This window comes from Hordeum vulgare, chromosome 1H (genome assembly GCF_904849725.1).
Source record: "Hordeum vulgare subsp. vulgare chromosome 1H, MorexV3_pseudomolecules_assembly, whole genome shotgun sequence".
NCBI lineage: Eukaryota > Viridiplantae > Streptophyta > Magnoliopsida > Poales > Poaceae > Hordeum > Hordeum vulgare.
The window spans coordinates 325,749,889-325,761,908 of record NC_058518.1 but is presented as its reverse complement, the minus strand read 5'-3'; the positions used below and the strand labels follow the sequence as shown (position 1 = coordinate 325,761,908).

Below are 12,020 nucleotides of genomic sequence, written 5' to 3'. Positions count from 1 at the left end.
ATCCAAAAGAGGTGGACAATTTGGGAAGGAGTCCCAATCCAAGTAGGATTGGAGGAGGACTCCTCCCTCCTTTGGTTCGGCCGACCCCAAGGGGTTTCCCTTGGTGGGCAAGGCTGCCTCCTCCCTCCTCCTATATATACTAGAGGTTTTAGGGTTTTTGAGACACAATTTCAGCCACGTGCAGCCCTCTCCTCTAGTTTGTAGTTCGTCCTCTAGATCGGATTTCTACGGTGCTTAGGCGAAGCCTTGCAGGAATAGATCACCACCATCACCGGCATGCCGTCACGCTGCCGGAGAACTCATCTACTTCCCCGTCTCTCTTGCTGGATCAAGAAGGCGAAGATCGTCATCGGGCTGTAAGTGTGTTGAACACGAAGGTGCCGTCCGTTCGATGCTAGATCGGGACGGATCCTGGGAGGGCGGCGATTTGGAGCGCGAAGACGTTCCACTGCATCAACCGCGTTTCTTAATGTTTTCCGCTTAACGATCTACAAGGGTATGTAGATTCGGTCTCCCTCTCGTAGATGATCCTCACCGTGATAGGTCTTCGTATGCGTACGAAAACTTTTGTTTCCCATGCAACGTTCCCCAACATAATATTGGCTCAAGCTTCAAGCTAGAAGACTCTTCATTTTATATTTGTGAAAAATCACTTTAGAGTCCATAGTAAAGCCAATACTATTAAAAGGGGGTGAGGTAGTAAAATGAACTGATTGCTCAAAATGCTCAAAGTTAGCCACCAAAACACTCAGTCATTTTTCCCACATATCCACTTTGTCAAGTTCCACATATACAAATTCGGTGTCACCAACATTGCCACATCGGAGCCACCGAGTTTGAACCTAAGACAGAACCCTAGCCATTCCCACCAAATCGGTGCAACCAAAACTGCATCGGTGCTATCGATTTTGGGTGACCAACATTCTGTTTCCTAGATACACAAAATCGGAATTTCCGAGTTTGAGTATCGGTGCCACCGAGTTTGGCCATCTGACCGTTAGTCACCTTTTTGGTGCCACCGAGTTCTCTATATCGGTCTCACCGAGATTCAAAAGTTCACACCTTTGAGTTAATCGGTTCCACCGAGTTGTCCACTTCGGTGTCACCGATTTTGCACTTTTGTATGTAACAGTTGGATTTTGGTTGTTGTCTATATATACCCCTTCACCCACCTCTCATTCATGGAGAAACACTCATAACACATACTTCGTTTCTAGATCCATTTTCTGAGAGAGAACCACCTACTCATGTGTTGAGACCAAGATATTCCAATCCAATCATTTGAAACTTGATCTCTAGCCTCCCCAAACTTCTTTCCACCAAATCAACCTCTCTTACCCATTCATATCCTCTAAGAGGGAGATTTGTGTTCAGGAGACTATCTTTAGAAGCACAAGAGCAAGGAGTTCATTGATCTACCCCATCTATTACCTTTTGGAGGGTGGTGCCTCCTAGATTGGTTAGGTGTCTCTTGGGAGCCTCCTACTTCGTGTTGTGGAGTTGAACCAAGATGCTTGTAAGGGCAAGGAGATCACCTACTTCGTGAAGATCTACCGTGAGTAAGGCTAGTCCTACGTGGACGTAAGCCATGGTGGTATAGACAGGCCGCTTCTTTGTGGACCCTCCGTGGGTGGAGCCCTCTGTGCACTCTCGCAGCCGTTACCCTCCATGGGTTGAAGTCTCCACTAACATGGACGTACGATAGCGCCACCTATCGGAACCATGCCAAAAATCGCCGTGTCAACCTCATGCGTTTGATCTCCCTACCTTACTCCTCCAGTTTACACTTGCATATTTTTACTTTCTGCTATAATACTATTAGAACTGCATGTGTAGGGTGTGCTTGACCTGTGATAACTGTCTTAACTGTCTCTCAAGTAAAATTGGAAAAAGGCAAAAAACTATCTTGTCAAGTAGTCTAATCACCCCCCCCCCTCTAGACATACTTTCGATCCTACACTTAGAGATTTTGATGAGCTCCCCCTTGACATCATTGCATTTAAGGAGAAGGAGCACAAAATCCTATTTAAGTTTATCATCACCAATTTCAATCTCTCCTTTTAAAGATCTTAAGTCCCTACATGTTTGATGAGCCTTATAAAGTTCATGTTCAAGTTGTTCAATTTTAGTGTGCTCATCAACAAATAAATCATTATGTTTTTCAAAGTAAGCAATAACATATTGAAACCTTTTATAAGCGTTATTTTAGCTCTATGAATAATTTTACCAATCTCATAGAGATTTTTAGTCATGTCATCATCGTCATCCTCATTACAAATATCATCATTATCACTAAGAGAAGATGATACCTCATCATTGCCTCTTTCCATGAGGCACATGTGAACAAAGGGGGTTGATGATGATTCTTTTGGAGAATAATGTTATTTATCAATCAAGAGTGTCTCATATTTCTTGATTTCCTCTAAATGGTTAGTCATAGAAGTATAGAACAACTAGAGGAAACCAAAGCATTTTTATCATGGAAACACGGGAGAGCAAGCATATCATCACAAACATTTGTCAAGGAATCCTTAGGTGATATGCATGGCCTATCAACACAATAATTTACACTATTTGTGGTGCTAGATATGCCCAAGTCCATAGAGGATACGACACTAGCATCAACACAAGCAAGTTCACTAATAATGAGCTTAACACCATCATCACAAGATATTTCTTCACTCACCATGTCATTATCTTGTGCAAGTAATCGGAGGTGGAAGCAATGGAGGGCTCTTCATGATAGAAAAATGTGGAGAGCTCCTTCAAGAACTCCTTCAACATAATATTATCTTCATCAAGATTGGACCCACCATATATATCTTCGAGTTTGGTCCAAACTTCATGAGCCGACTTGCAAATCGAGATTGACTTAAACACTTCAGTGCTTAGAGTTTGATGAATAGCAAGAGAGGCATCACAATCAAGATACATGTCATCTATAGTTGGAGATGGATCATCCTTTGCAAAACCAATACCTAAAAGAACAATTAGTAAATCATTTGGACCCATGGCCCGAAGGTGACAAAGCATATGAATTCTCCACAAGTGATAATTGTGCCATCAAAATCAAAGGTGTCATTATGCACTAATCCATTAGTCGACATCGATACTCTCTAGGAGGTGAAGCCTAATAAGCAGAGACCTTGCTCTGATACCAATTGAATGGACCATGATGTCGCCTAGAGGGGGTGAATAGGCATTTGAAAAACTTCTACGGATTCGGATTTATCCTAATGCGGAAATAAACTAAGAGGATACTTTTCAAGCACAAATCCTAAATATACTAGGCTCAACTAAGTGCATCGAAAACTTCTTCTACTAAGATGAGCACAACAAGATTACTCACAAGCACAAGTAAGTTACACAAACTTACTTGAGCAATATCATAATATATGTAAGAGTATGACACAAGTTAGCAATTCACACTAAACACAAGATATATCAATACTAGAAAGTATGAGTTGCGGGATATAATGTGTAGGTCTAAATAATTAATCCTTAGAGGGAAATAGCCAATACAATATAATGAGGACGACAATATGTATTTAATGTACGCTCAAGTAACCAACGACACAAAGGCTCACCCTATTCTCCTTGCGATATCACCACGAAGGCAATTCCCAACCATTAGTGGTATATCTTGAGGCGGCCTCCAAACCTTCACAAACTTTTCAGGGGAGAAATCACAAGTTGATTCCTCATTGAAGCACTCCTACCGCCTACGAGTCTCCAACCTCCAAGAGTAACAAGATCAAAGGGGAAATGCTCAAGGCTTGCTCAAATCACAAATTTCTTTGGTCAAAATAGAGTGAAGGAGTGAATGTATGCTTGGATGAAATCTCTCTCAAGAACTCTCAGAAATCTCTTCGAGATTTACCACAAGAATGCTCAAATCCCTCTCTCTCAAATCCCAGCAAAAGGAACTAATGCTATGGAGGTATGGAATAGGAGAGGAACAATGGAGGCGGCCAACAAATGAACCCTAGATCCATGGGATAGATTTCCCCCAAATGGATTGGAGTTTGGAGGCTTGACGCGGGAGGAGAGAGCTCAAAACAATGGGGAAATCTCAAATCCAAAGGTCGTGTCTCGTTGGGGAAGAAGGGGTACCTTATATAGTGCCCCACCAAATCTGCCCGCTATGCATGGAAAAATGTAGCCCGGAACTTGTGGCTTTCCCGGAACTTCCGGGCTCCCTATTGAGGCACACAATGTAAAGTTTTTGGTTAGCCCAGAACTTGCCCCGGAACCTGCCCGAAACTTCTGGCACCCGGAACATCCAGGAGGCCCGGAACTTCTGGCCCCCGGAACTTCCGGGCTCCCTTTGGGCCTGATTTTCACAAATTTTGTGTTTATCCCGGAACCTCCCCCGAACTTTCGGCCCCCAATAAACACCAAGCATACCAATAGTAAAACATGCGTAACTTTTACATACGAACCCCGATTTTGATGATCTTGGGCTCATCTTGTAGCTTTTGAAAAGATCCTGGTCCTAACATAGAGAATCACCCAATATAAAACAAAATGGATGATTGAATCAATGCAAACGTTTGAGTATAGAATTTAGGTAATCCTTTTTGGCTAACGGTTTTACTTTGGGAAATATGATAGGAGTGGAATTGTGTATAGAAGATGTTGACTTGAGCAAGTCCATTGCGAAACCCTTTGATCCCCTCTTAATAGTGTGAAATCCCTATAACTCAAGAATCATAAAAGAGCTACACTACATAGCTACCGATAATCCATTCTTGAGTGCATATGTTTATTCGGTGATCATCACTTGACATCACTAACGTCAAAGGAACAAATACCTTTGATTCTAACCTTACACTTGAGCTTTATGTTATTGTTTATTCTTGGCTCAAGATGAAGGCAAGACATTGATGTAGTCTTCAAGTAGCTCGTGCATACACAATGTAGAAAGCATTTCTTTGTATTCATCTTCACTTGTCCATCATGTGAACATCTACAAGCTTCAAGCATGTAATCCTTAGGGACGGTTATCTAGAACTTGCCCTTGTCAAACATGATCCTAAATACTTGATGTCATCCTCTCATGGACACTTGGAATCTCTCTCTTGATGCGAGCCCATGAGAATTACCTAACCCTCATAGACATAGACAACACATAGTATGGGTTAGTACACAAAGTGCAATTGACAATTACTTACCATACCACAAGATCCCATGTGGTACATCATTTGCGCTTGTGTGATGACCAACTTTGAGTTAACTCTTTGATCTTCATCTTGGTAAACATTTATCTTTGATCCATGATTAATATTCTTGTCTTGAAGGCCCCTTTTGATTTCTTCACTATACTTCGTTGCTTCAAGACATGATTACCAATATCTAGATTCTCCATGACCATATCAAGTTTCTCCATGAATCTCAGATTGGTGATAACTTGCTCGTCTTCATGATACAACATAGCCTCTTGAGAGGCACATCGAATTCTCCACTTGAATTATTTTCTTGAAGACATAATCATCCATGACTCAACATATGAGCTCATCATGATCTTATTTTCAAGACATATGTAGAATTCTTCTCTTCAATTATTCTCTCAACATCTTGATCCATCATGGTTCAAACTATAAGCAAAAGCATGAGAATGTCTAAGATTCTCAATGAATTCCGCATAGATCACATCTTGTTCATCACATGGAATTCATCTTGATCGTATCATATTTGATTCAATCATTAAGCTCTACCTTGATGCATGCACAACAATATGTATATGACATTCATTTAGAATTCATTCGAGCTCCTTCTTGCATCTTCATGAAACAAACATCCTTCAATTCATCCAATATTCTTTAACGCATTGCAAATAGAACATTCCTTCAAATGTATAACCCAATGCAAATATTAGTCCATTAGGATTGTCATCAATTACCAAAACCATACATGGGGACTATATGCACTTTCAGAGTGTCTCGGTCATGTCTGCATTGTTCTCGAACCCTCAGGTCTGCACACCTAAGGTTCATTGATGTTTCGGTATTATTGAGTTATGTGTGTTGGTAACCGAAGGTTGTTTTGAGTCTCGGATGAGATCTGGACATCTCGAGGAGCTCTGGGATGGCCCAGAGGTAAAGATTTATATGTAGGAAAGTGGTATTCGGGTTCCGGTATAGTTTCAGGTTTTCCGGTATTGTACCGGGAGTGCCGAACGGGTTCCGAGGGTCCACCGGGAGGGACCCACCCACCTCGGGGGCCACATGGGCCTAGGAGGTGGTGCACCAGCCCCTAGTGGGCTTGGGCAGCCAACCCCAAGAGGCCCATGCGCCAAGTGTTGGTGGAGGAGGAGTCCTCCCTAGGGTGTCCACCTCTCTTGTGGGAGGAGGACTCCTCCCCACTTCGGCCGAACCCTCCCTCCTTGGAGGAGGGGGCCAAGGTAGCCCTACCCACCCCTTCCTCCTATATATAGTCGAATTTTTGAGGGCAGCCACCACCTGAAAAGCCATGTGCTACCCTCTTCTCTCTAGATCATCTTCCTCGTCTATATTAGTTCGGTAGAGCCCAGCGAAGCCCTGTCGGATTAGTTCACCACCACCGCCACCACGTCATTGTGCTGCCGGAGAACTCATTTATATCTCTGCCCTCGCTTGCTGGATTAAGGAGGCAGAGATCGTCATCGAGATATACGTGTGTTGAAAGCGGAGATGTCAACCGTTCGGCACTAGATCGTGATTGTATCGCGGGACGGCTTGCGATTTGAATCGCGAAGACGTTCGACTACATCAACCGCGTTTCTTAACGCTTCCCGCTTAGCGATCTACAAGGGTATGTGGATCTGATCTCTCCTCTCGTAGATGCTCATCACCATGGATAGATCTTGTATGTGCATAGGAACTTTTTTATTTCCCATGCAATGTTCCCCAACATGAAGTTGGTAGTTTATAACTATTACGTATCTTTTGTGAATGTGAAACGGTTAGTTTGTGAACAAGTTAGTTTATTAGCACTTACCTTTTGTGAAGTTGAAACTTAGTATATATGTTTATATTTCTATAGATATGGAACAAGTTTCCACTATCGCGTATTTTTTATTAGCTAAATATGACAGTATCGACGTGCAACTCTCTCGAACGTCATAGGTATTCAAATTATTGTTGGTGTCGTCTCCAACGCCATCACTATTTTTTAACATTGACGCCATATTGGTGACGTCGGGTGTCTATGCCAGCAAGGTCATTCTTACCACGTCATAGCTAGGCTTTTCTACACTAGTGTTAGAGGTTATGATTTGCATGTGGTGTCTTCAAGGGGGTTGTGCTAACTAAAGACAACCTCACCCTTCACAATTGGCATGGAAGCAAGCAATATAGCTTTTGTATTCAGAACGAGACAATCAAACACCTCATTTTCGAGTGCAAGTTTGCATGTTTTACGTGATCAATCATTCAAATAGCGTCCAAGTTGTTACCCACCCACAAATGTTTGGCAATATTTTTGGTCGGACGGAATTCCAAGGCTTATAACGCTGATTAGGATGAAAGTGTATGCCTTACTATATATGATCGTTTTGTCTACATAGAAATGATGTTGTTTCTAATGGGAAAAACTCTTTATTATTGTCGGTTATTTTTTGTAGTACGCACTATTTTCCGTACATAGCATACGTTACACTCAACGTAATATTGACCGTTGTTTAAGACAATGTGTATGCGGTTGGAGTGGATGGCCATGGAGGTTTGTACCCAACAAGGATGGCTGCATAATCTATGGATTTGTCCACCACCTTCTTTGACATCGGCATATTACGGTTTTTATTACTTTATTGTGTCGATATGCTAGTTTTACCTTTATTTTTATCAGATTATTTATGTTTAGTTGTGTGCATCTTAGATGTTATTTGTGATGTTTCGCATCTGTTTCGATACTCAATAAAATTGCACTTTATCAAAAAGAAAAAAAAAAGATGGATGAGCGAGACCCCAAAACCCGTCGCAGCCCTAGGTAGACACAGCTCCGGGCTTCGGCTGCGGCTATCCCTCGTTCTTGACCCAAACTCCCGAAACACCCCTGCACCCCTATATCTCCTCTCCCATCACACCAGCACTGGCACCAACCAACCAAACCCCTTTCTCTCCCTCTAGCTCCCAAATCACAGCAGCAACAACAGATCCGATACATACTAGGTTCCGTTGCATCAGACATCAGTCACCCCAAACCATCAAATCACCAGATCATAGACACACACACGCCCACCACCCGTCAAATCACGCCCAAGACGGAGGAAGGGGGAAAAGCAAACGAGAGAGAGCAATCAGCTAGCAGCTAGGTAGCCAGCAATCTCTTGCCGCCTTTGCCACTCGCGTCCATCCATCCTATCCCATTTGCTGCCGCGTCAAATCGACTGGTCCCAAGAATCCCAAGCACCAGCGGGATCGATCAACCGGGCATGTCGTCCTCGTCCTCCTCCGGGGCCTCCGCGGCCTTCACGCCAGTATCGCAGCAGCAGCAGATGGCGCCGGAGAACCTCAGCTCGGAACTTCAGCCCCCGGCGCCGATGCAGCCGGAGGCGCCTTCCGAGCAGCTATGCTACGTGCACTGCCACTTCTGCGACACTGTCCTCGTCGTCCGTGATCATCCCCCTCCCCCGCCTCTCTCTTGAGCCTCTGAGCCTCTAAGCGTATGTAGCTCAGCAGCAGCAGCGCCTCCGTTCAAGCCGATTTAACGGGAGGTACGTACTGCTGTGCAGGTGAGCGTGCCGAGCAGCAGCCTCTTCAAGACGGTGACGGTGCGGTGCGGCCACTGCAGCAGCCTGCTCACCGTCGACATGAGGGGCCTCCTCTTCCCGACCACGACACCCACTACGGCCGCTGAGTCAGCCGCCTCTGCTGTCACCACCACGACGTCCCCACCGCCGGCCGCTGCTGCTCACCACGGCCAGTTCCACTACCCCAGCTCGCTCATCCTCGCACCCAGCAATCCTCCCCGCCACTCCCTCCTGGTAAGTTCTTGCATGCATCTCCAATTCACCATGACCTGTGAATGTGATCCTGGCCTGGGTGGTGAGCTTCAGATCGTACGTACGTGTGGTGTGGATATACTTGCTTCTTGATGACTTGTTGCGCTCCATTGTACTACTACTTCATGTAGGATGAGATATCCAGCGCCAACCCGAGCCTGCAGTTACTGGAGCAGCACGGCCTCGGCGGCCTGATCGCGGCTGCGGGCAGCAGGAACGCCGCGGCACCTGCGCAGCTGCCACCACCCCCAGTGGCCTCGGGGAAAGGGGGGAAGGAGCCATCACCGCGGACCAATCCCGTCGTCAACAGACGTGAGTATAGCTAGCCCAACTTTCTCATGCACGTTCTGAAATCTCCACTACTTGTTCTTCTCCTGTTGATTGCCAAGTTTCATCCGGTTTCTTGAGATCTGTCTTAGTGTCTTTATACGAGTACTAATCTCTCTAGAGATTGTCCATGCTCCCTACCTCTCTCTGTGGTCAGGGAAGAACACATGGCTCGCGGATGCATGTACATGGAACATATATGCTCTACGATGGTAGTGTGGTGTGTATACTGTATGGTAGGTGCTGAGATGCAACAAGGTAGTACAATGCCTACCATTGGCACCATTGCACGCTCTAAATTCTAAACTGTACATCCAGGAGAGATAGACACAGCATCCGTCGTCGTTCTCTCCAGCCCTTTTCACTGTGGGGAATAATAGTACAGACAGCCTCCTCTCATCCATTCTCGCATGTCTCCGCTTGGAAGCTGCAACAATGGCCGGCCGGCGCATGGACTAGTGCGTGCGTTTGAAAGAAGCTAGGTAGATCGATTAATTTGTGATGAACGTATAGCACTAACATATATCTTCGTCCTGCAGCTCCGGAGAAGAGGCAGCGTGTGCCGTCGGCGTACAACCGCTTCATCAAGTAAGTGGCTAGCTACAGTACGTACATTTCCTGATTAATAATGAAGCTGGGCATGGAGTGTGCAAGTACGTGGTCTCACTCTCACGGCATTGCCATTGCCACTTCGGTGGCAGGCAGGCAGCCGGCCGGGGCCGGGGGGAGGGACCGGGGTGGCAAAACTGCACAAGTAAGGCCTTTGCAGACGCAAAGAGACCTTGTTTTCTTTTGCTTTCCCCCCTCTCTGTCTCTCTCTCACTGTTCGAGGAAGAGAGAGAGAAATTAATGAGACATGCTAGCAAATGATGCATTGGTGATGGCGCAAATATGGGGGTGTCGTCGTCGTTTAGACCTGCCGCTGCTGCTGCCGGTGCCGGTGCCGCTGCCGCTGATCTGACGTATCCCTTTCCTTTTGCTCTTTTCTTTGCTCTGATGTTCTTTGGGGGACGGGAACGCGCGCAGGGACGAAATCCAACGCATCAAGGCTGGCAATCCCGACATCTCGCACAGGGAGGCCTTCAGCGCGGCTGCCAAGAACGTCAGTGCCCTTCCTTAATCTCACCTACACATGCATGTTTCTCTCTCGCTATCCATATCTGCTCTGAAACTCTAGGGTTTCGCCCGATCATGCATGTGCCTTTACTGTTTCTAGGGTTTCCCGACCTCTCGGAATCCCATGAACGGTCCATTCATATACGTACCTTTAATTGTTTGACGTGGTGATTATGTTCTTGTTGTTGCTTCTGCCGCTGCTGCAGTGGGCTCACTTTCCGCATATCCACTTTGGCCTCATGCCGGATCACCAGGGGCTCAGGAAGACCAACCTCATACCTCAGGTGACTAATCAACTAAACCTCGCCTTTTGGTAGTCTACACATAGTTTCTGTTATTTTTAAGTGCCTGTAGTAAATGTCAAAAGCAATGCAGCAGTATAAACTTTGGAGTCTACACGTAGTTTATGTTATTTGGGGACTAGCTCAGCTTCAAGGGTATGTCAATAATCTTTCTGTAGAAAATACTAATATCTTTCAAGATGATTGATGCCCACAATATCACATACTCCCTTCGTTCCAAATTACTTAAAGTTCCAAGTTTGTACAAATTAAGTCAAACTTCATATTTTATATAGAATCCAGTGAAACTAATTTGGTTTTGATATTGATCCATTTCTCTTAACTATTTATCATATGTACATAATTGTTTAAATTATCTGAGGTCATGGGAACTTTTCTTTTCATGCTACATATCATACTATGTTTTACTAAAATATTCTTATATATGTTGGAGATTGTGTCCTTGTGGTCCAAATTCTTAGGACAAGACTCGATTTTCAATTACGCTGTTAGATACAGATTTTTCATGTGAACATACATATGTTGTTGGAAATGCCCGGAACTTGAATTTCCGCTTTCGGCTAACCCATGGAATGTCAACCTTTTGTGGCTTAACTATCAGGATCATCAGAGAAAGGATGGCCATGGGCTTCTAAAGGAGGGGCTTTACGCCGCCAACATGGGAGTTGCTCCGTACTGATATGAAGCTAGCATATCCATGCCATTGCCATTCTTCCTTGACTTGCTCCTATCGATCGACTATTATCAGGCTATCTATTAGCTAGGGCTTTCTACCATGTTAAACATTATAATTACTACTACCTCAGTGAGTGACTTCGTATGACCAGTTAGCTATAATTAAGTGATCAGTATCGATCTAGTAGCACACGTTGTTGCCTGCTGTTTTGCTCGATGTAATATCTATGTTGTTAATTATTTCTAGTTAATCACTCCCCTCATGCATCTAATTATATCTTCTCTGTGAATTGTTCTGCACGCACTAGCTAGTATGTGGTGCACTGGTGGATCTATCCGGCCGTATCCGTGTCGAGTAAAGGGAGGGCCAGTCATGCAGCTAGCCACGGGCTTGCGTGTTGGGTGTTTAATTTGTTTGCTTGCCCTTCCTTGCTCCTGTGGCTGCTGCCGCTTGTATCCAAACAAGCTCATTCCCTGCGCACACAGGCCGGTCTCTAGCGCCAGCCGCTGCTCCTCATCTTTTGCTTGCTTTTCTGTCTCCTTTCCCTCTTGACGTACTCCCTACACATACACCGTACCTCTCTCTGTCAGTGTATGTATGTAGCCGGAGCTGGGTG

At 44.9% G+C, this 12,020-nt stretch overlaps 1 protein-coding gene across 1 annotated transcript; it reads left to right on the top strand.

Moving 5' to 3' along the window:
- Positions 1–8,038: 8,038 nt before the first annotated feature.
- LOC123433991 (protein YABBY 3-like) lies at positions 8,039–11,657 on the top strand. Its single transcript, XM_045115487.1, has 7 exons — positions 8,039–8,590; positions 8,714–8,965; positions 9,115–9,295; positions 9,850–9,898; positions 10,337–10,412; positions 10,633–10,710; positions 11,330–11,657. Exons 1-7 carry the CDS (start codon positions 8,414–8,416, stop codon positions 11,405–11,407), a joined length of 891 nt encoding a protein of 296 aa, XP_044971422.1. The 5' UTR covers positions 8,039–8,413; the 3' UTR covers positions 11,408–11,657.
- Positions 11,658–12,020: the final 363 nt, after the last annotated feature.